Raw genomic sequence first — 25,474 nt, 5'->3', positions numbered from 1 at the left:
GGAAGGACCCAAAAACGGCGGCTCATCGTTAGCTTCTAGAGTTTCATGGAGATTGTTTGTGTAAATGAAGTCATATCCATCTGAAATCAGAAGCATCTTATCCAACACGCCGGTAAATATTATATTGTGCAAATCTACAGCGTGTCAGTATTCAGATGGACGTTGTATGCATGTAAAGTGTGCGCGGTGTTAAGTATTATAGCACGAAAATGGGGGATGGCGTCAGGCAAAAGTGGCGCTTTCTATGAATGGGCTCTCAGTCCGTTGAATACAATAAGTGAACTGTAAAGGCTAACTGTGTGCACAGTTTGGACCAACTTGAATTCTCAAGGCTAACGATAGGTAACGTTGCTACCTTGGCCTTGCAACAAAGGAGCCAAGTTTACAAACAAACTTGTTGTTCAGACGTGCTACGCGTAAAGTTCGTCTTTTGTCTGCTAAGCTAACATTAGCAGTGCTCGTCGGTTACAGGCATGTAAACTAACACCACAAGTTGACCCGTTGACCCTCTTACTCATAAAGGCTATATTCCTCAGTTAATTCGTTGTTGGAAGGTAACATTTACTAATTGTACCACAGTGCTAACGTTACTTCCTCAACGGTGCAGCTTATTTCCGTTTGAATATCCCTCTTAAACATTCAACACACCGCTAAGTACGGACACATTTAAAAGACTGGTCATGGGAAATAAACTGTTCAAAGTAAGAGATGATACTGTTCAAACGTAAACGTCTTTCTTTATTCCATTTCTTTATTTCTCTACAGGTTTGAGCTGGGCTAAAAGTGCTCTGTTTGCAGCCCCTGAAGAACCTTGTGGGGAAGCCACAGAAAAGGAGCCATGTTTCTGTACAACATCACCCTTCAGCGTGCCACGGGCATCACGCATGCCATCCATGGAAACTTCTCAGGTAAGTTCGCTGCCTTCTTGTTCCTGCTTGGTTGGGTCATCATCTTGCCATTTTCCCACCTCTCAAAAGTCATTTTTTTTTAAAGATTTCGAGTAGGGGATTAGACCACAATCACGTTACCTGGCTTCTCTTTTCATCATGACAAAGTGTCCCTGAGCAAATCACCCAACGTTGGCCCCAGACAATGCAACACCTCTGGAGTTTGATTAGAACTGAACTGCAGAAAGTCATATAGGAAATGGTGTACTTTTTGTTATGTTTAAGATTAAGTGGTGATCATTAAGTAAAACAATGTATAATTTTTAACTTAGATATACATACTGGCTGCAATTTTATATCTGTGGAAGATGATCCGATTTTCTTGAGAAATTCTGTTAAATTTCAACTCCTGGGTTTGTGAGAGAAAAGCTATGCAGTGTTTCTTTTCAGTTGATGGCTGACACGTGACTGAATGCTGAAAAGAGATGTTTGTGTCTTGTTAGGAACCAAAATGCAGGAGATCGTTGTTTCCAGGGGAAAGATCTTGGAATTATTGCGGCCAGATGCCAACACGGGAAAGGTGCACACTCTGCTCACAGTGGAGGTGTTTGGCATCGTTCGCTCCCTGATGGCCTTCAGGCTCACTGGAGGAACCAAAGGTACGTAGCCAAGGATGCGTGTAATACAGACACGGAGTATGTAGTTAACGACACCGCTCTAAAGATATTTTTATGAAATAGGTTGATGTATGTTCAGTCTTGGCCACTGGTTTTACATTCCACTACTGAATGGGAGAGATTTCCTTCTTCCCTGAGATCCAATGTTCAACTGTAACTCAATAACCTCACAAAAATGATTCATATTTTGATAAAAAGTGCAAGAGAAAATAGTTCTCTCACTACATATACTGCCTTTTGTTTTGTTTATCTATGTTCTTGTATGTTTGTAGACTACATTGTTGTTGGAAGCGACAGTGGTCGAATTGTCATCCTGGAATATCATCCATCCAAAAACATGTTTGAGAAGATCCACCAGGAAACGTTTGGGAAGAGTGGCTGCCGGCGCATCGTCCCCGGACAGTTCCTGGCTGTGGACCCAAAAGGCAGAGCCGTGATGATAGGTACAGAGTAATATCAAAGAGTCCCAAAGTTTGAATGAATCAGTTTACCCCTAAAAAGAAAATGTTATTTTCACGTCACACAGACGAGGTTAGTACACCTCCAGAACACAGTAGAATGTGTCGTTTGTTTACTGCGACAGCTGTTGCACACGTATGTTAGAAACGGTCAATTGTATGTCGTGCAGTTCAATACAACGCTGTAAGGGAACAATCTCAACACAATATGAAAACATTGTGGAGAGACGTTTAGTACTTATTAGTATGAATTATAGGTGCACAGAAGCTAATTAAATAAAAATGAGTTTGAGTGTCCTGAGAATGATGTCACTATCTTCAGAATAGTGGAATTCTAATATCTTGTATTCTAAAATCAAAAGGTTTTCGTCTAAAAGATCGATCATGCATATTTTAAAGTTGGTTCCCTTTGTCCCTCCCCTGTCTAGGAGCGATAGAGAAGCAGAAGCTGGTCTATATTCTGAACAGAGATGCAGCTGCGAGGCTGACCATCTCCTCTCCACTGGAAGCACACAAAGCCAACACACTGGTCTACCATGTCGTAGGAGTCGACGTCGGCTTTGAGAATCCCATGTTTGCCTGCCTCGAGATGGACTATGAGGTACGGTCATGAAAAGAAGTCACTGTTACGATGCCTCTAAAGTGACGCACACTGGCTTGTGTTGTAGATGTGATGAGTTTGTCATGTCTCTTCTCTGACTCTACTGGAGAAAGATGCAACCTCTGATCTCAGCACATACATTTCATTTTCAAATACCATTAGAAACATACTGTTGACTATCCTGATGATGTAAGCATTTGTTAACCTGTTGGTTATGGTTCAATGAGCTTACAGGGGCCTCCACTCACATAGCACGTTTTGTAAAAGAGCTTTTTCAAGTCATTGAAAACGGGAGTTAAAGTAAAATGTCTTGGAGAATTATTTCAACATTCTCTTGTTTGCGTTTTGTCTGAGAATGAACTACTAGGCTATCTACCAGAACAGATCACATTGCCACTTGAGTTATGTTCAGGATCATATTAACGGTCAAATAGTCGTTTATAGACGAGAGTATTTGGGAAACGTTGTGAACACACCCCCGAGTCAGGTCACATGGTAACAGGTGCAGGTCATTTTCTTCCCACGTTTAAATGTTTGATTGATGTTTAAATTGGGAAGCATGTGTGGCTCACTTGCTTAAGTTGAAGCGCTTGCTAGCTTTTCAACTCTGGCTAGGAGCAATGTTTTCAAATGTATGCCGAGCATTGTTGAGAGAGTTGAATATTAATGAACGAGAGCCCTAAATACTGCCCAATGTTACCTTTCATAGGGCTAACATTGGCTCACAGTGGGTGTGATTAGCCTCGTTGAAGACTTGCGTTCAGTCTAGAATTGTCAGTAGGAAAAACTGTAGGCTAATATGTTTGGCAGCAATGATTACTACAGTGATGTATATTAGTGTATGCCACAATCTCTGTCTGTCATACCAGCTAGTTGTCACTTAGAATGTCCTGGGAAATTTGAAATGATCTCTAGAAAACCGTGGGAACCCTGGCTGTGCATGATATTGGACTCATTTTGAATATAATATTTGCTCTTTCCAGGAAGCTGACAATGACCCGACGGGAGAGGCGGCCGCCAACACGCAACAGACGCTCACCTTTTACGAGCTGGACCTCGGCTTAAATCACGTGGTCCGCAAGTACAGCGAGGCTCTGGAAGAGCATGGGAATTTCCTCATCACTGGTAAGCATCTGGGCACGTGTGCTTGTCGGGAGTGATAACGCACACACAGGCGTCTTAGATTACAGATAGTTATTACCAATGTCACAGTGTTGTTGATATGATGAGTTTCTCATGTCTCTTCTCTGATTAATGCTGGAGAAAGATTGAACACCTCTGATCTCGGCACAAGTTTACCAACACAGTAACTCACTTCGAAAAAACCTTGTATTGGAAAATGGCTTGTATTTTGATTAGTGAAGAAACGCATCCCACTAAACGCTCCTCTCTGTCTAGTTCCTGGTGGTTCCGATGGGCCCAGTGGAGTTCTGATCTGCTCCGAAAACTACATCACTTACAAGAACTTTGGAGACCAGCCTGACATTCGCTGTCCCATCCCGCGACGCAGGGTGAGTCCTAAATACAGAAATGCATCATGCTTGTTACACTCGGTCAACTTTAACACACACCTCCTGCAGTGTCTTTTACTATAGCTTCCTACAAACATGGCAACAAAATGGGACTCTTCTCTTGACTGATTTTAAGACGTTGGTACAGCTCAATCCCACTTTTTGTTTCTGTATCCACATGTATTTTTAGTCCTCTCTTCCTCATCTGTTCCGTCCTGCAGAATGACCTGGATGACCCGGAGCGTGGCATGATATTTGTGTGCTCAGCCACCCACAAGACCAAGTCCATGTTCTTCTTCCTGGCCCAAACTGAGCAGGGAGACATCTTTAAGGTCACCCTGGAGACGGATGAAGAAATGGTGAGCGAAGATGAGGGATTGATGGAGGGTCCTGCTGCTGTAGTGTTTAATTATTTATTTATTTTGTTCACTTCTGGTATTGATTTATTTACTAAATGTTTTGGCACAATAATGTATATTTAAAAAGGGTCTGTGTTATTTCTCAGGTCACAGAAATCAGGCTGAAATACTTTGACACGATCCCCGTAGCAACAGCCATGTGTGTCCTGAAGACCGGCTTCTTGTTCGTGTGTACAGAATTTGGAAACCAGTAAGTCATTTGTCCTCAGAATTCCTGTGCCTTTTGTCTTTTGCTTGTTTTTTGTTGCTCTTTTTCCCCTCATGTTCCATCTGTTGTGTTTTTTCTTCAGTTATCTTTACCAGATCGCTCACTTGGGTGACGATGATGAGGAGCCTGAGTTCTCCTCTGCAATGCCGTTGGAAGAGGGAGACACATTCTTCTTCCAGCCCCGCCCCCTCAAGAACCTTGTGCTGGTGGACGAACAGGAGAACTTATCACCCATCATGTCCTGTCAGGTCAGTGTGTTTGTTTGCATGCACTTGCGCCCATACAACTGAGCCTCCCAAATACCTGGGAGAGTACTGCAGTGCATTTCCTTACTGGCTCTTTGTGTACTCTCTTCCCGTTTTTAACAGATTGCTGATTTGGCCAACGAAGACACACCACAGTTGTACGTTGCCTGTGGTCGAGGACCCCGGTCTACTCTGAGGGTCCTTAGACATGGACTGGAGGTACACACACACACACACACACACACAATCTCTCACACACACACACACACACACACTCTGTTGGCTGAAAAGTGATGAGTTTGTTCATGTCTCTTCTCTGATTAAAAGCTGAAGATTCTGTCAATCGCACTGATTTCAGTACGCTTTCATTACTCGCTGCTTACAAACATGGCAACAAACAATCATTGTTTGTATGCTGGTTGGTCGGCATCTCTGGTTCTGTTTTTGTTAACATGTTTAGATCCCACCAGCGAGTAAAAAACACAACGTTTTGCAGCAGAGAAGATGTGCTTCTCCAGTTACTTCTCAAGTGTTTTGTGCTCAATACACACACACACACACACACTACATGTTGTGAGCCTATCACAACAACAATGCTTAAATGGACTCTTCGCTAAGCCCCGCCCCCGCTGCTGCTCCGTCTGGCTGTCAGAGCCCACATAGGGTCCACGCTGTCATTAACTGCACTCCCTGGATACAAATATCGCTGCCTTTTTTTGTCTTCCTTCTCTGTCAGGTATCAGAGATGGCTGTGTCTGAGCTGCCCGGTAACCCTAACGCTGTGTGGACGGTACGCAGACATGTGGAAGGTAACAAGTTTCCTGTTTCAGACAACTTTTTTTCAAACCTCTCAAAAATAAATTTACAATTTGGCGTATAGCCAGTTAAAGACCGGATGCAAATAGAGGCGGTTCACCTTAAAGGTGCAACATGTCTAAAGCCAAGCTTCCTTTGCTCCGTTTTATAAAGATTATAATGGCAAGAAAACGGCCACATCAAAACCATGAATGTTTTTCGGTACGCTTTGTTGTTGTCTTTAGCTACATTAAAGATGCGTTTTTCTGAATAACTTGTGCCACTATAAATGGCTAAAACCCAAAGTGAATTTGATTTTGCTTTAGAAGTAAAGCCGCTAACGTAACAGCCAGTGCCGGAAGTCCCAGCAGGCCGTTGTCTGCAGTAGGGCTGCAACTAACTATTATTTTAATAATCGATTAATCTGTCGATTATTTGTTCGATTAATCGATGAATCGGATAAAAAAACAAAAGCATTAATTTCCAACCCTTTATTCAAAAACAGAACTAACAGTGCAAATTCACAGTGCAAAAAATCCTCAGAAAGTGCACAAACGGGTTGCTCGAACATCCCTGAGCTGTTAAAAGTAATACTTTTTTTTAAAAATGGACTAATATCAGGAGTGGGGTTCAGCGGGTTACACACGCTGATCCACTCAGTGTGGCGCGCGTGCAGCCCCGGACATCGAAGGGCATCCCAGACCTGTTGTTGCTCAATCTCGTGTGGCTGAACGCCACTTGTCCCTCTAAGAAGCTGGACGCCGACCGCACGGGGCCGCGTAACTAGTTAGCATGACGGAGTCTCGTTCGTTATCGGAATTAACCAGACAAATTGCTCCACCAACAAGAACGGCCATGCACCACCACCCACAGAATCGAGAAAGAGCATCAATCTGTAAATCCTTTCCGTGTCGGGTGAGGTTTCCCCCGGCCGTCCCTCTTAATCATGGCCCCAGTTCAGAGAAAAACCCACAAAATAGAACCGGAGTCCTATTCCATTATTCCTAGCTGCGGTTTTCAGGCGACCGGGTCTGCTTTGAACACTCAAACATCTCCGCGACTTATTGAGTGGCGTAATAATCGCGCGACACAACGAATCGATAATGAAATTCGTTGCCAACTCTTTTAATAATCGATTTTATCGATTCGTTGTTGCAGCCCTAGTCTGGAGCAGCTCTGTCGTCTAACCTGTGTAACAGCAGCCCAGAGAAAGCTTGCTGATCTGAGTCAGTGCCCCGGGATCAGACCCCCTGAGTTTGCACTGGCTGAGATGCTACAGCTGCTAACTGAGGATCTGTCCCCAAAAGCTGGCAAGCGGCAGGGAGGATGAAATGAAAATGGGTCATTTCTGCCACTTTTATTTGAATACAACAAAGAAACTATCAAACTAAGATGCTGTGCCCTCAACGAGATTGACAAATCACGCTGAAGTTACATTTATTCATCATATTTAGCTCCATCTGCATTAAATATTTTTCTTATCAGTGTTTCTTTTTTCTTTGTCTGCCTCCATTCCTTTCTTTCATCAGATGAGTTTGATGCCTACATCATCGTGTCTTTCGTGAACGCCACTCTGGTTCTGTCCATCGGAGAGACTGTAGAGGAAGTGACAGATTCTGGATTTCTGGGAACAACGCCTACTCTCTCCTGCTCACTGCTCGGTGAAGATGCGCTGGTGCAGGTGTGTGTGCCTCAAACATCTTCATTTGTACCCGTGATGAACAGTTGCATACAAACAGTCTTTACCATTTGATTTTATTATGTCACAAGATATGAAATTATCCGTGCGGATTAATAAAGTATCCTTCCGCCTGTCTGTTTGAAAGAGTTTCAAATCAAGCGTATCTCTATGCATAGTTGTATGATGCATAGAGTCATTTGTAATTGCCTGTTACAAAGAATTTTACATTTTAACCCACACATTTATTTCCCTGTAACTCTGTCTTTAAATGATATACAAATATATGCAAAGTGTTTAGAATTGCAACACGGATGACTACAACATCTTTGTGTATCCTCCACATCTGTAACGGTGAACTGAAGTACGCAGGAATTAATGTTGGAATTGGAAATTAGACCATCCTACTACTTACTGTTTTCCCATCTTATTGCTTCTGTTTCCCTCCCCGATTCTCCATACAGGTGTACCCAGACGGAATTCGCCATATCCGAGCAGACAAGCGTGTGAATGAGTGGAAGACTCCCGGGAAAAAAACCATCGTCCGCTGCGCTGTGAACCAGCGGCAGGTTGTCATCGCACTCACCGGAGGGGAGCTGGTCTACTTTGAGATGGACCCGGTAAGAGACGAGATGGTTTTTCAGAGTTTCATATCTCATGCTGCTTCAACCTCTGCTTCAACTGATCTTTATGGAATCTCAAAGTCGATCTGCTCCTGCACACCGCAAACAAAAGTTTCAAATAAGTTAAATTTGAGTGCAACAGTTGTTTCAAATAACACCAGTTGTAAACATTTTTTTTTTTTTTTTTTACAAGTTGCCTTGTTTATCACCAGTGAACAGAATGTTATTCACATTGTAATTGACAACACATTTTATTTTTCCTTCTATCATTTAATTTCAAACCTATGTTCATTTTATACTAAAGTTCTTATTAAATAAGGAAATACTTACTTTTCATTTGACAATTATTGAATTACAGGAAACATGCTATGTTGTGATGTATATCGTTATAAAATGACCTTATGCGCTACAAATATTAAAGACAAACTAAATAGTTCTCTGGTACCATAATAAACAGGAGAAACTGAGCTGACTCTGCGTATTAATACTGTTTCTCTCTTTGGTTCCTTCCTCTCTAGTCCGGTCAGCTGAATGAGTACACGGAGAGGAAGGAGATGTCTGCAGACGTGGTTTGTATGAGCCTCGCAAACGTTCCACCTGGTGAGCAGCGCTCGCGGTTCCTGGCCGTGGGACTGGTCGACAATACTGTCCGCATCATCTCCCTGGACCCTTTGGTATGACCACAAACACTCGTTTATAAATTAAATCGACCCATCAGCAAATAAACCAACACTCAGCACGCCGACACATTACCAATAAATGTTCTGTTTGACTGAACAAGTCGTGAAAAAAGTCAACGATTGTCAGTTGAGTGAAGCTTTGTCGTATTTGTATAATTTAGATTTAGTTAGCCAGTCGTGCCAGCGAGGTGGTGGAATGAACCGATTAGACTTTTTATGTCCTGATACCATGACTGTGGGTGTCAGTCAGTACCAATTACTGATCCGATACCAGTATTTAATTAAAGGAACAGTGCATGAGATTTAGTGGCATCTTAGTGGTTCGGTTGCAGATTGCAAGCAACAATATGACCCTCTACTCAACCCTCCTTTTCCAAGCTTGTCGTAAAACTATAGTGGCCTTCAGGTAGGGATAGTTATCTTTATGATTTTATTACTGTAAAGAGCTACTCTTATTAATACTCGGTTCTTTTATATGTAGTATTTTAAAAACAATTACATTTAGGAGTTATTTCGTTTTTTTTAGATATAACTAAATGTTTCTAGAGCAGCAACAGTAATGTTCAGCAAAGTCATTCATATTTTACTGGAAACAAATCTAAAATGTAAATGAAATTCCTAAGTGAAGTTTATAAATGATAATAATCAATAATGAAGATAGCATCAGTAAAAGTAAAAAGTTTACAAAAACAGACGGCTTCCATTTCTGCCAATTAATCCCCCTAAATGTTACACTGTTCCTTTAATAAGCTGTATGCTTCCCTGTGTGGCAGTGACTTAAATATTACTTTCCTTACTTTAATGAACAAAATGTAACAAATGCATACAGATAATAATTTATTGAATTGTCATTATTAACATTATAAGCCGTGTACCAACAGCTTGCTAAAAAACTAATTGTATAAATTATCAGTAATTACATTTGAAGTGTAAACATTTTTAATGCAGCAACAAATTGGTCATTACTTCAACAGGAAATTCAAATCCATTAAATGAACTATGTAGATGGATTTTATATATATATATATGATACCTGATCAAACAATTTGACTGAGGTGTAAACCAGCATCCCTAGTGATGAGCAGTAAATCACTTTTTATCCTGCATCCAAACCAAAATAGATATCACCGTAACATACCAGCATTTGGTTTAAACCCCATTTAGAGCTGCTAAATTTGTCTTGATGCTTGATAAGAATCCTCTCCAGTTGCAACTTATTTGTTTGGTTCCTTCTCAGGTCAGAGGAATCCTGGTTTCCCCAGGGCAAAGCTTGGGGAAACATGACCTTTGACTCCCTGTCAGCAAGGATCACCAAAACAGCATCCTTTGCCCTTTTTAAAATATTTATTTTAGATTCACTCTTTAGCTTCAAACACAGCCAAACTATCAATAATAGAAAACCATTCTGGCTCAACGTCAACCAAAACAAATAAGCAAAGTCCCATCCAGGATACTAATAGAGTGGAGTCTGGCTTTGATAAGTTCACGTGCGCTTCATATTATTATATATATTATATATACAGCATTATTTAAATTATATAATATACTTATTTCAAAAACATATGATGCAATTTTTCGGCAAACTGATGAGGAGTAAGTAATGCCTTGTAAGGTCCAAGTTAATATTAAATGAAAAAGTGGTGCATGCAAATAGGAGTTTCTACAGGCAGCTTCGGTGCAACGTTTGTAGTTAATCAGGTGATATCAGTGCTGACATTCACTCATTTTTCATTGTTCCCAAAAGCTTCAAACTGCCCTTGATAAACCAAAACAAATAAATTGTTCATTTCCAATGTGTATACCACTTAATGTATTAAAGGAGGAGACCTCGTATATATCATGTTTCCAGCCTTCTGTATGTTGAAATAGTGTTATCATCACTTTCAGGACTGCCTCCAGCCGTTGAGTATGCAGGCCCTGCCAGCGCAGCCAGAGAGTCTGTGTATTGTGGAGATGGGAGGGGTCGAGAAACAGGATGAACTTGGAGAAAAGGGAACCATTGGCTTCCTCTACCTCAACATAGGGCTTCAGGTATTCATTCTCATTCACCCAACTGATTCCACAAATGTTTTTAAATCTCACCCCTGTGTGGTAGAATAGAAGTGTTCTATGCCGAGAACACTAGAAGTGCTCTGCATAGATTTAAGTGTGCGAATATCTATTTTACCAGTTTGAGCTTTTTGATACTTCCAGCACCTTATTTAAGATGAAGCCGGGTGAATCACACGCCTGTAAAAATACACATAAGACATCACATCTGCACGAAGTTGGCTGAGAGAAATACTCTGAATAACACATGTTTTTCATATTTCATGAATTAATAGTGAAGGTGTACATAACACAAGCACGCTTAGTCGTATCAATGTAGAATATGAAATATAAAAACATCCACAGATTTCAGCTGTAAAACCTGAACACCATGTGTGAGTGTAAAACTTTAAGCAACTAAGAGAAATTGAAACGCGTACCAAAATGTTGCAGCAAAATGGTTAAAATAGGTGAAAAAAGTGACGTGAGAGTAGTTTAAGTAGCTAAATATAATAAATGTATGGTTGAAATGACTGAATTTAATAAACTGTTGTTAGCATTGACAGTTCAATTGTATTAAAAGTATATTAACAATAACCACTGTTATACGATTATATTATGATATAACATACATAATACTGCAGCTTTACATCGCAGTCTGAGTAAATCAATGATCTGAATCTCAATTTAATTAAGATATCTGCAACAACGATGTCTAACTTCAACTAAACATTAACCCTCAATCCAGAGCAGAAGTCTGGAGGTTTTGGATTAATCTCCAACTGTGAGCACTGTAAGCAACAAAGGAGAAAAAAAAAATAGGTATTTTACATTTATCCTTCTAGAGGGCTAATGTGATATTTATTCTAGATCATGTCATCTAGTAAAATGTGTGTTTCCTCTCTCAGAACGGTGTGCTGCTGAGGACTGTGCTGGACCCAGTGACTGGTGACCTGTCAGACACCAGAACACGCTACCTGGGGTCACGACCTGTCAAACTCTTCAGAGTCAGGATGCAGGGACAGGAAGCTGTATGTGCCTCACGCATTTATATGCATCAATACACATTCAAAGTACTCCTCAGTTTGCTCTCATGAAAGTACGAAATCAGACTAAGGAAGGAATCTTAACATAATATTTCAGTTCCTAAGAAGTTTGTCATTTTAAAGTTGATCACATATTGAATCAGAATTTGTCTGTCTCCTCTCGCTGACAGGTGCTGGCGATGTCCAGTCGCTCCTGGCTGAGCTACTCGTACCAGTCTCGCTTCCACCTGACCCCTCTGTCGTATGAGACCCTGGAGTACGCCTCTGGCTTTGCCTCCGAGCAGTGCCCTGAAGGCATAGTGGCCATTTCCACCAACACACTCAGGTATGGATACACACTGCAACATAACAGCCTTCTTTATCGTGTCAATAAGAAATGTTTGAGAATGGCACAAAAAGTCTTCCATCCTTTGCCATGTATCACACCAAAGTAAATAATAAGAACGTCGGGTATATAATGAACGCACCAGGTTTCCTGATAATGTGCTACACCTCCATCAAGTGTTGACGGTCAGCAGAAGCCCTAGATTACCCGGTCCATTTAATGTGTGGTAGAACAGCTCAGTGTAGTACACAATGTCACCAAAGTGTCATTTTATCGCATTTCCCTCTCAGGCTGACACAGACAAACGAATGCATGTTTTTATAACCTCTAGGCTCGACTATTGCAACGCACTCTTGTTTGGTCTTCCTAATAAACGCTGTTTCTTTTTGGTCTGTGCTGTTTTTAATCCTGCTTCGTGAAGCACTTTGGGCGGCATGATTGTGTGAAAGGTGCCATAAAGAAAACGTGTCTCGAGTAGAGAAGCATAGATCCGACTTCGGCTGTACCCCTCAAGTTAACAATTATTTGTAACTGTCCTCTCACTTCTCCTGTTAACCCATTATTATCCGTCTGGCAGAATCTTGGCTTTGGAGAAATTAGGAGCCGTCTTCAACCAGGTGGCCTTTCCTCTGCAGTACACTCCCAGGAAATTTGTGATCCACCCAGAGACCAACAACCTCATTTTGATCGAGACTGACCACAATGCCTACACCGAGGCAACCAAAGCCCAGAGAAAGCAACAAATGGCTGAGGTATGTCAATGAGATGATGGTGTAATGATCCTATAAGTAAAACCTGCTCTCAGGTCTCTGACAGTCATACATCGATTAGAGCAGAGAGTTGGTCTGTTGGTTAGTTCTATTATTATTTTTCCAGTTAAAAGCTTAAAAAGAAACCATTTGTAAAAGACACTTTGCTCTACCTTTCTTGTCCCTTTTTGAATAATTGTCCACTATAATCAGCGGCATTTGTGTTTCCTGTGGGGAATGTTTGGTTTCCATTCAATTGTCAAGTGAACTTGTAAAATGTTACAAATGAGGCACATGTCCATTCACTGGGTTGGAGGGAATAAAATGGGCTGTGTAGTTTCGGCAGAAGTTGATACTGTGGGCTTGCCTTAACGCACGGCTGTAATCCGCCAATAAACGGAGTAGAAGGAGTAGTCAAGGTTGCAAACTAGAAAAACAAGTCACCGTGGTCCATCGGCAAGAGAAACATGGAGAAAGCTCTTCAGGAATTTATTTTACTTGGGCTAGTTTGAATTGTTCTTTCATGTCGGCTAATATTGGGAATATTTCCTGCTTAAGTCGATATATAAATATGTATCTGGGAAGAGGCTGATAGCCGAGGCAGCTGATCGTCATGCGAGTTAAGTTTGCTACGTCAGAATGTGTTCAGCAAAGACTGGCACATTTCATAATCCATTTAGGAAATCAACTCTTTTTTTTTTTTTGACGAAGGCACAAACCACCTCAGATGATCCTTGAGCTTTCTTTTCAATTGGCCAGTTGAAGACGGAGCCAGACTTCACAAAGTAATAAAGAGAAATGGAGAGAAAGTGTCTCGGGGGTTTAACATATGCTGTAATACAGACCGTTTACAGTGCAGAGCATCAAGGCCACCGACATCTCCGTTATTTTAAGCCTGGAAAAACAACTGTAGCTTTGTGTCTGAGTCATGTAACTGTTTTGTTGATTCGTTTTGGTTCCTGCCATAGTTCCGGTGTGAGTTGTGGTCTGTGCAGGAGGCCACGTAAGAGCCCCGTCCATCTGTAGCCTAACACAGATGGACGAGTCAAACATTATCTGCTTGATCAGGCTAATTCAGCAAGTCCGCAGAAAATCCCAACACCTCTAGGGAAAGAAAAATAATCTCATGAATGTGATATCTCTACAACTTCTTGGAGGAAATTTCATCAAATTTGGCCCAAACGTCCACATGGACTCGAGGATGAACTGATTAGAAGTAGGAGGTCAAAGGTCACTGACTTGGAGAGCTTTTTTTTTTATTTAGTCTTGGTCCAGTCCAGTCAAAGCATGCATTCATTCTGGAGAACTTGTTGCAGCTAAAAAAACAACTCAGCCACGATCCTCTTATGTGTGAACGTGTTTTACCCAGAGACACAACAATGTGGTGCTCTGTAAACCCAAACTGCCTGAAAACATCCCAGAGCACTTTAAGACACCATCATGTCCTGTTTACTTCTTTTTATTCCTGAAGCCTCTTGGAATAAACCGGCTATTTGTCGGTGCAGATGTTGACAGAAAAGTTGCAGAGTTTGCGATCATGAACTTAACTATACATAACTTTTATTAACTCAGATTTTATCAACTTCAAGCTTGCATAATAATGTATAAACACAATATGTGCAGTGAGTCAGTCAGGTAAGATGGGTTTTGTGTGACGGGTTTTGTGCACACAAAACAGTTGTTTACAAATGAAATCAATTTGTTACGCAGAGGTAGATTAAATATATATAAAAGATACAAGGACTTACTAAGACTAGCATATCAAGAAAAAGTTTCTTTAAATTGTTAATGTACAATTGGATGAGTCTCTCTGTTCCTCAGGAATGTGGAGGCTCATAAAACATGGTAGACTCGGCCATGAAACAGTTGGCGTGTCAAGAGTGACGCCGAGTCCTATCTCGAGTTTGTCTAGGCACGTGGGAAATTGAGAGTCGAACCATTTAGTGTCCTCTGGATCGTGAGAGCCGTACCTGAAAGAGATTTATTAGTTACGATTGTGTCGTTGTCGATATGTCCCACTGAACGGGTCGGCCACCTGGTAATGGGGAGATGATGGTTTCCCTTCAGCTAACCTGCTTTGTTCTTTGTTGCCTCGGTAGGAGATGGTGGAGGCTGCTGGTGAAGATGAAAGGGAACTGGCTGCTGAGATGGCCGCTGCCTTCCTCAACGAGAATCTCCCAGAAGCCATTTTCGGCGCACCCAAAGCTGGAGCCGGACAGTGGGCCTCGCTGGTGCGTCTCATCAACCCCATACAGGGTACAACACTGGACCTGGTGCAGCTGGAACAGAACGAAGCAGCTTTCAGGTGAGCAGGTGAAGTTTCATGTAAATCAAGTATTGCATTCAGATGAGGAAACGATGAACAGACTGATGGAGAGCAAAAAGGAGAAAGATAAGGCTCAGTGCTGTAACGTAGAGCTGACCTAAACACACACAGGACCTACAGACCTGGGTTATTATCTGCTGTGGAGAGATGGCAGCGTGATGAAGCTGCTGTCAGCCCAGCATACATCTGCAGGAAAGCAATATTTCAGCTGCTTTGCCTGCACTGCAGTCTTCCATCTGCCTCTGGTTTTACACATTCATAGGGGACATGTTATCTAATAGCTAATCGTTACTAACAAGCTAAAACGAAACAGCCTAGCCTCGATAAGTGTCTTAAAATTTGTCAAACTCTTGTAGACGTTACTAGCAAAGAACCAGCTCTCCCAGAAGTGAATCCACATCAGCAGAGGGAGGATGAAGTAGTGACCGTGATAGTTTTCTATGTTCTTCTTAAATCTGTCAGTGTTTTGATTTCTGAAATATTATTTGTTACTAAGACTTTACTTTTGTTTCCATGGAGATATCATTGAGTTGATGAGGAGACTTTGCAGTTGTAAATATCTGTCTTGCTATATATCTTCTTATGTAAAAATGAAAAATGGATTGAATTCTCATCCAGTTCTAATGTATTTTTCTTTCACAGTAAAATATCAGATCAGAAGACTCATGGCATAATAAAACTATGACTCAATTATGAAATGACTCATAAACGGGAAGGAAGAGAATTTAAGAGTGGAAAGATGAGTAGATATCAGAAAGGTTAAGCAGTGTTGAAAGAAAGCGTTTTGCGTGACATATCGTGATAGTTTTTAATTCAAATTGGTGTGTGAGGGTAAATAACAAAATGAACTCCCGGCACCTCATAAATCCTATCCGAATTTGCCCGGCAGCCATAGTTAAATTTTTTGGTCAGATAAAACGGAACAGAGGATCTTTTTAAAGCTTATATGTTCACTGTTATCTGGTGATCAATTCCTGGTTTTGTCCTTAATTCAAAGAAACAGTTGTTGGGTTATCATCTTCCTTTCCTGCAGTAACGGGCTCGACCCTGCTCTGGGAGAAACACACAGACCCGCCGCTCTTTATACGTTTTACAGAGAGCATTGGAGAGACGATGGTGAGGTTACCTGCTGGTTATAGTTTGATAAAGTCCTGACCCACCTGCCTCTTATTAGCTAAATGCAAGTGGGAGCCTGACGGGTATATGTTAATAATTTATGTAGCATAGATGTATACGTTTATGGTCAACAGTGGCTATTTCTCAGCATTACTCAAATGTCTCAACTGCAGCGTATATTTCAATATTCCATTCCTTTACTGCAAGATGTATTGCAATCTCTTAGTGGTCTATTGTTTGTTAGTAAGCAAGTCATTTGCATAGATCTCATGGTGGTATGTATTTCTCCTTCCCTGTCGCAGCCTCTAATGCATCATGTTGAGTGGTGTTCATGCTCTGAGGAAATGTTTCGATAGTTCAATGTCTGTGTAGGACATCTTTGAATTCATCCAAGAGCCTATAACTCACACCTCGTGTCTTTCCCTCGTCCTTTGTTTGATGTCTTTCAGCGTTGCTGTGTGTCGTTTCCCAAACACAGGAGATGATTGGTATGTCCTGGTGGGCGTTGCCAGAGACATGATCCTCAACCCCAGATCATCGAGCGGCGGCTTTATCTACACCTATCGGCTCATCAGTGGAGGAGAGAAACTGGAGTTTGTGCACAAAGTGGGTTTGAAATTTAACTGAACCTAAATGAAATGATACACTAGATCGTTGATCGCTTTGTTTGCAGGTTTTTTCTTTGATATTTATTTTTACCTGCAAAGCACCTTGAGGAACCAGATTGCAACTTACTCATAAAGTTACTACCGAACTAGGGCTGGGTATCGGTATTGACCAAAACAAGCCGGTACCAAGTAGTATCTAAACTTCTCCGGTCAAAAGAGCCTTCTTATAACATTGAAATGTAATATGACAGGCTAGCGTACATTTTAGTTACTAATAAGAGGAAAGGAACAGAAAGCATTTATTTTGTCAAATTTAAGTATTTAACGTGTATATTTTTTCAATAACATGGCTGGTTTACCTATTCAACATAATATGATTTGATGCGGAAATGGAAGTAAAGATGAACAGGAATGTTCATTTGGAGACGAGTTAACAACTCCTAGACAGAAACCGTGTATGCATCAAGGATACAATGATCCCATCGCTTTGTAAAAAAAAACCCAGTATGCATAAAAGACCGTAAACGTCAGCCTCGTCCAAACCCTCTTCAAAGACGACTCAAACCGTTTGCATGGACCAGACGCGTCTCTAAACTTAACTGCTGCGGACCGGCAGAATGTGCTCCTCACAGTTGAGTCTGAGCGACTGTGAGGAGGTTAACGCAGCAGCACATAAAACCTCCAATCTGGAGCGACTGAGTTGTAAGGGATCATCTACACCCTGACCAAAATGAAGTACCATCTGTATGTCAGGATCTATGTCGCATCAAAGTAATGGCGGGCCTTTTGAAAGGCCTCAGGAAAAGCAAAGGGTGCCGACTCTAATGGGCTTCTCTGCTCACTTGGACCACATCTCGATTAAGCATTTGGAAACTTTTAAGGAAAAGGCCAGTATCAAAACGTTCTTTTTCCAGATAAAATAAAACTTGTGACCACATCTTGTTTGAAAAATACAATTTCACAAAAATGCGGTAATTGTTGTTTTTATTTAATACCCATAAATCATACTATGACGATGCACATCCGGATTTTCTGAAGTTCATGGTAATTCTTAAAGGGACAGTTCGTAATCTTTGAAGTGGGGCTGGAAGGAGGATTTGTCTCATGCTGTGTTTAGTGAGACATTCTTCAAAAAGATGGTCGTCTTCTACTCCTCAAAAAATGTGTTTCTGTTAAACAAACCAGATGCAGCTCAAACTAAATGCCTTGAATAATCTTATTAGCTTTGTGTTTTGATCGGCAGACCCCGGTAGAGGACGTGCCTTTGGCCATTGCTCCATTCCAGGGACGAGTCCTGGTTGGAGTTGGGAAACTGCTGAGAATCTACGACCTGGGCAAAAAGAAGCTGCTCCGCAAGTGTGAAAACAAGGTAAGACGAGGACCCAGACACTCATTCATCTGTGTGCCTAATGTCTAATAAGTTAGGCAGTCACATTGGGCCTCGTGCAGGAAGTGATAAAAACACAAGAATGTCATATAATCTAATTTAGATGATTATATGTTTTAAAGTATGATTGGGTTGTTCCAGTCATGGGTTAAAGAAATACACTGATTCCAATCAAGAAGATTGTATGATACGGCGTGAGTTCAGCTTCTCGGGCATCATGATGGAGCCACATTAATCAAATGTCTCAGTCGAGATGAAACGAAAAAAGGCCTTTTTAACCCTTAAACATCCTCAGTTATATTGTGCACCTATTTAACTATATGTGCAAAAAAAAATGCAACGTGTGCTTGCATAAGGTAGTACCAACCAATTATATATATATATATATATATATATATATATATATATATATATATATATATATATATATATATATATATATATATATATATATATATATATATATATATATATATATATATATATATATATATATATATATAGACCTCCATCCATCAATCTGCAACTTTTAATGACTTTGAGAGCAATGACTTTTAATGAAGGGAGTTGTGTATGGAGCCAAACTTCCTCTGTAGTTCCATATCATGCTACGTTTTAAGCCCACTTTTTAGGTTCCAATAAAATGTAAAGAATTTCATTTAAATAAATCCAAATATTCCATTTCACTGTGAATACGTCACAGTTCAGACCCCAAACTTCCTTTTCACTGTGACTTTAATGGCTTGATTTGATAAAAGAAACTAGTATATCAAATTAAAGTTGGCTTTTCCCTCCTGCAAAGTACATTTTTATTTTTATCGGACAGTGCATGACAGCAATGATTGAAATGAGTTTAATTGTTTAATTCAATGATGGATCTCCTGCTCTATTTGTGGATTAGATATAATTCGAAAGCGCGTCAATTTAAAGTGAATGAAGGACAGAAATGATCAGATTAGGATCTGTCTGTGAAAGTGTTTGCTTTTCCACTAATGAATAACATCCTTCAGCCAGAGTACTTTTCAATGTAGGAGTGAGACAACCGACTGTTAACCTGCTCACATTAGGGTCTGTGTTCACAAAGCGTCTTTTTTTCTGGCAGAACAGAGTGCGCTGGGAAGCTCTTCATCCAAAACGTGCTCCGAGCGCTTTCTCTAATGTCTCTATGACAACAATATCTTCACGATATTATCACCAGTCTAACTGCCGTTGTTTGGTTAACTAGCATCGCTCATTTGCTTTGTATTTATGTATTTTTGGGTGTTGTTGTGTACCGGTTTCATCACAGTCATCGGTGTCGCCCTCGGCCATGATATGGATTTTGCAGCAGCGTCTACACACGTTTCTAAACGCTTTGGTTTTCACATACACGTGTACGAGGGAGATGCACCATCCGGTGAAGTACGTCTCTCTGATCATCACAGAACCTCTCGTCTTTCATTGTGGCGCCCTGGATAGAGCAGCGAGGCTGAGGACGGCTCGCACGCACAAAACATTGCTGCTACTGCCAATTGCAGAGTGTGGTCATGCAACTTAAAGAGCCGATGGTGAAAATGTGCTGCTTAAACAGAAGACGTATTGCCAGTTTCGCAGCCTATTTGGAAAAAACAAACATCTTTGTCGATATTTTACGAGGTAGAAAATGCATTTGGCATGTTTGTGACGGCTTAAGGAAACAAACGGAACAGTTTTTGTTTGCAGTGGAAAATGCGCATATGTTAATGTTAAATAAGGAATTATTTGCTTTGAATGGTGCTTGAATTTTGCTTTGTAATTATGTCTGTGTGAGCAGTACATGTGTTGTGTCTTTTGAGTGCGCTTCACTGGGTGTGCTCTATTGCTCTCCTGTTTAGCACGTTCCCAACCTGGTGACCAGCATCCACACCATCGGCCAGCGCGTGATCGTGACCGACGTCCAGGAGAGCCTCTTCTGGGTTCGTTACAGACGCCACGAGAACCAGCTCATCATCTTCGCCGATGACACGTACCCCCGCTGGGTGACCACGGCCTGTCTGCTCGACTACGACACCATGGCCTCTGCTGACAAGTTTGGGAACATCAGCATTGTAAGTTTGGGGACGGGAGAGAGAGTCAGACAGACCACACTGGAATACACTGTATAGTATATGATGCATCAGATTCAGCTAAGTTGCCTCTTTGGTGCATTCGACGCAGAAATTATACAATATCAACCGTGTCTGTAACGCATACAAAAAACTTCTGGAGCCCAGTGGGACTGCCAACCTAATAAATGTCTTCATTTTCTTTTTCTCAGGTGCGTCTACCCCCCAACACCAGCGATGATGTGGATGAAGACCCCACAGGGAACAAAGCTTTATGGGACCGAGGCCTCCTTAATGGAGCGTCACAGAAGGTAAAACGATCATTCTCCAAATTCACAAGCTTTGTCCGGGTTCAGGCCTGTTCTTAGGCGAGCGCTGAGGGTTACTGCCTGAAACGGAGAAATTACCATAAGAATTAAACGGTTTGTAAGTTGTAAACGAGCAAAATTCTTCACAGAAAAGCCAATAAAGCCTGAGACTAGGCCAGTCTTTACTGCACAGCTAAACTTCTGTGTGCATTTTTTCACCTGACCAGACTTCTGGTCAGATATATTCTTCAGCATTTATGTGTAAGCCGGGAATAAAGAGAGAACAACAGTTGGTTTTAATGTTGAAACGCTCACTTCAGGCTTTGAGGAGTCTTTCAGGGAGAGACATTGTGTCTTTTGTTGAGCTCAAGCCGCACAAGTTTGAATGATTCAGGCCGGCTGCTGCTACTGCCAAAATGTCCGGCCCGTCTACTAATCTGCCTCCTCCACTGTTCTGACCTCCAACCACCAATACACAGTAACACATGCACACATGCACACATGCACACATTCACAGACTGCATAACATCGTCAACCACAAGTTTAACCTACTCACAAATGCAAGCGTGTAAACACGCACACACTCACGGATTGTAGAAACACACACACAGAACAACTCATCCCATATTTAAATGCTGGTCAAAAACTGTTTAGGTAGCAGATGGACTGGGAAAGTCCCTCAGGCTTAGACATTATGAGTTGGTTCCAGTTGTCTTTGTGACACGTTTGTCAGCTATTTTTGCCTCCGTGCACATTGATTGAGAATTTAGTTTTGATTTTGGAAATGTACCGTGTCTGCGTTTTAGATGCGGGCGAGCCCGGATGAACTTAATTATCCATACATGGCTCGGCTAAATGCTGTCTTACATTAGATTATATGCATTCCTCTTTTATTTGATTAATCGTTCTCAAAAGATCAAGGTCGGGGAGACAAAGTGGTCCGTTGAGCGAGATGAAAGGACTGACTGTCTCAACCCTAAATGTCAGCGTGTGTGGGTGGTTTCTGTCATGTAGTTGAAACTGTCTACTTGGGAGTCCTTCCCTTCACCAAGGCCTGAGATAACTTCCTTTCGAAATCCTTTGAGTCGTGCTAAGCCTTTATTGGTCAGTGGAGACATTTCCACTGTTGGAATCCCCCACGGAGGCAAAGACGTGCGTCCGTTAACTGTCAACGTGACGGAGAGTGGCTTAAAGCTGCAATTAGTGACCAGGACTGGCTGACTGCAGCCTCACAGAGCATGGCTGTAGAAAGTCATGCTTTCCGCGGCTGCTAAGGTTCAAACGCTGTAAGTTTCTTCATCAGAGGGTGTACGTGTTGGCTCGTATCGATATTCTTTTTTTTACTCCCTAATATGGGCATCGGTCCCAAAAGTATCGGCCCTGCTCTAGTTGTTTCCCACCAGAGACGGGGCAGAGTTTTTGCACACTTCTCTCTCTCTCAGTTGTGTCTTTCTTGTCTGGTGTGCTTTCTTGGTCTCATGGTGTGTATATATACATGTTGTGTATGCAGTTTGCTTCCCCAATGTATTTGTATCCTGGGTACATCCTGAGTATTTTCTCTAATTATTGACAAAGAGGGTTTCTGATGGTTATTGGATTAGATCTGACCATCCGGACCAATTTCCTCTCAGCAGAAGATGACTGCGTATGTCTTCTTTGTGATCGTGGCACTGAGTTCATGTACTTATCTTAAGACATGAAATGGCTTCAATGACACAGCTGATGTGTTTGGATATGATTTCATTTCTCATGTCCTAATAAGACTGCAGACAGATAGACGCTACCAGCTGTAATCAGTGGTAATCAGTGACGAGAGGTCATTGAAATTCATTCTCTGCTTTCTTGAACCTGACCTGTCAGATGGTTTGGTACAAAGAAGCCGTCAATGGAAACGCTTTGGGTGATTTGATGAGCAAAAACATGGAATGGACAAGTAAACGCATCGAACATGTTAACTCGCATTCAAGATTGAGGGCGTCGCCCAGATGTGTCGAGACGGGAGGGAGATGTGCACGCTCAGCTCTTCATCCCGGCTGCTTTCAAGCAGACAAAACAATTCCAGAAGTCATTTGGTGTTTACATTATAGCAATATCCAGTTTATTTCATACACAGGCAATTACATTAATAAAAACTAAAAATACATAAATATGATTCACATCTAGCACAAACAGTTGTTAAAAAGGTGTGTGTGTTACTATCTGTGTTTCCATTGGGATCTGTTGAAGTGATCATATGGTTGAGTTCTACCAGACAGCAAAAAAACAAAACAACAAATGGCTGAAATTCTTCTCCTCCATTTCGTCTCCAGGCTGAGGTGATCGTGAACTACCACGTTGGTGAGACCGTGCTGTCCATCCAGAAAACCACTCTGATCCCGGGAGGTTCCGAGTCCATGGTCTACACCACTTTGTCTGGAGGCATCGGCATACTGGTCCCATTCACCTCACATGAGGTACAACACACACACACACACACACACACACACACACACACACACACACACACACACACCATGTCATAAGAGGCTAACTCCACACTGCCTGGTGAGCAGCGCGTGACTGCTGCGTCTCTCTAGAAAGTAGCGTTGCTGCTGCCAGCCCTTCGTTCTATGATGAGAAATAGGCCGAATTTTTCATTAATTTATAAATCAGATTTATTGTAATTTAGACAGAAAATAAGGTAAGAAGAATATGAATTATTATAATTGAAGGAGCCTGTGACTCACTGCATTTTCCACAGCACTGTCCAGCTAATAGATCAGAATAGAAGCCTCGTGTGCACACATGACGGGATTCTGTCCACAGAAAGATGCTAAAGAAGTTTGTTTTTCTGCTCACCTTATTTTTCCCTTTCTTCATGTTTCCCGTTCTTTGTCTTTTTGTCCAGGACCATGACTTCTTCCAGCATTTAGAGATGCACATGCGCTCTGAGTTTCCTCCACTGTGCGGCAGAGACCATCTCAGCTTCAGATCCTACTACTTCCCAGTCAAGGTTGGTATTGTTTTTACATGTCTAGAAAGATCTCATGTCTCCTTCAGATGTGCATTTCACAATCATGGACTATTAGAAACCAATATGAGTCTTTTCTGTCTTCTTGGTATTTCTTTCCAGAATGTGATTGACGGAGATCTCTGTGAGCAGTTCAACAGTATGGACCCTCATAAGCAGAAAAGTGTGGCAGAAGAGCTGGACAGAACGCCGCCCGAGGTCTCCAAGAAACTGGAAGACATTCGCACTCGCTACGCCTTCTAATAGTACACCTTCATGCAGCTGGTGTGGACAGAGACGCACTCATTAGGACCATTACACACACACATCCTTCTCTGCCACAGTGTGCCCTCTGTTCAGGACCTGGATTGATGGACATGTATGGATTGTTAAATGTTTGACTGTGGGCTGATGCACACTGAATAACATGGAAATTCCCGCATTGCGCAGTTATGATGCAATTCACATGCGCCTCTTCTTCTTTGCCGATGCAAATACTTGCAATCGAGACTAAAACATACACCCACATAGCCGTGCCGCCATCCCTCCATCTGCATACTTGCTGACTTAATTACAGAGAACCCCCCGACCCCCACCCCGGCATTGTCACGGACACAGCTGTCATGAACAGCATTCACTCGCCGCCGTGTGAACAGACTTCACACGCTCCCGATTGCACGATGAGCAACTGTCGCACTGTCGTCTGCACCCCTAAGAGTACGTACCCTAAATCTGTGTGGATACTTTTTATTTTAACGCTTTTTTTTAGCTCATGCCAAGCAGCGAAGTGTAGTTATGACCCCAATGGATTGACGTCACGCTGCCTTGACAGAAGACCTTTGAACTCTGAGAATATTTTTAGTGTCTGTTATTTAGTGGTATTTCAGTTTGTGTCCTCCATCTTTGATCTCAGCTAAATTAAACAAATGTTTTTGTATGGTATGATGTTTTTTCATTGTGTATTGATTAGAATGATGTTATGATGCATATACCAGAGACCATGCTGGTAATATTAAATCATTCTTAGCCCGTTGTCCTACCTGTCCGTTAACATGTTGGATCCAGACTCTTTAAAGCATATTGCTGACTGGGAACCAAACAGGAGCCAACGTCTGCCCCGCTCTCAAACTGGGGCCACAGTTCAAGTGGTGCCATACTGTGGCATTAGACGACTGCTGAACTCAGACTAAATAAGTGGGTGGAAGAACACCGAAGGTTTGCACTGGGTGTTGTTCTTCTCAGTCCTGTAAATTCCCAGCCACAGGCGCAGACATAGCATTCCTCAGTAGTCACTGAATTTAGGGGTTTGTGGGATGGGGGCAGTGGTCTGTTTTTGTAAATAAAGTTGTTTCTTTGTGTTATAATACCAAGTGTTTGTGTCATTTCCTGCCACTGTGTGTGTGTGTGTGTGTGTGTGTGTGTGTGTGTGTGAACCATCGCTTAGCCAAAAGATTCAAGTCTGCATTTGTCTCAATCAAATGAAGACATTAGAGGTCCAATATAACCTTTTGTGAGCTGTCATGGTATCTGCATTGGAACAGTATTTGTGCTGTTTTGGTTCAAAGTTAAGTTGTGTAAATTTGATGGGTTTGATTTTTGTCTGTACAGGCAGAACGACCATGTAATTTGTGCTCTCTGAAAACACCCAAATTCCTCTAAATTCATGCGGTACATCTGTGTAACAAACAGGCTCAACAGTTAAAATGTGCTCAAGTGGACAAACGGGTCAGTGAGATTAGTCAATCGG

The 25,474-nt window shown here is 41.7% G+C and overlaps 1 protein-coding gene across 1 annotated transcript; it reads left to right on the top strand.

The window, feature by feature from the left end:
• On the top strand, positions 1-25,085 carry sf3b3 (splicing factor 3b, subunit 3). The gene is made up of 27 exons (XM_079163578.1): positions 1-112; positions 766-908; positions 1,391-1,546; positions 1,837-2,007; positions 2,451-2,623; positions 3,607-3,748; positions 4,022-4,134; positions 4,356-4,493; positions 4,640-4,743; positions 4,844-5,009; positions 5,130-5,225; positions 5,743-5,815; positions 7,331-7,482; positions 7,944-8,099; positions 8,621-8,776; positions 10,670-10,813; positions 11,719-11,841; positions 12,027-12,181; positions 12,759-12,933; positions 15,030-15,235; positions 16,822-16,978; positions 18,224-18,349; positions 20,221-20,433; positions 20,643-20,741; positions 23,048-23,191; positions 23,626-23,730; positions 23,851-25,085. Exons 2-27 carry the CDS (start codon positions 839-841, stop codon positions 23,989-23,991), a joined length of 3,654 nt encoding a protein of 1,217 aa, XP_079019704.1. The 5' UTR covers positions 1-112; positions 766-838; the 3' UTR covers positions 23,992-25,085.
• Positions 25,086-25,474: the final 389 nt, after the last annotated feature.

Source organism: Pholis gunnellus (assembly GCF_910591455.1).
Source record: "Pholis gunnellus genome assembly, chromosome: 7".
Lineage (NCBI taxonomy): Eukaryota > Metazoa > Chordata > Actinopteri > Perciformes > Pholidae > Pholis > Pholis gunnellus.
This window is presented reverse-complemented; position numbering and strand designations above follow the sequence as displayed.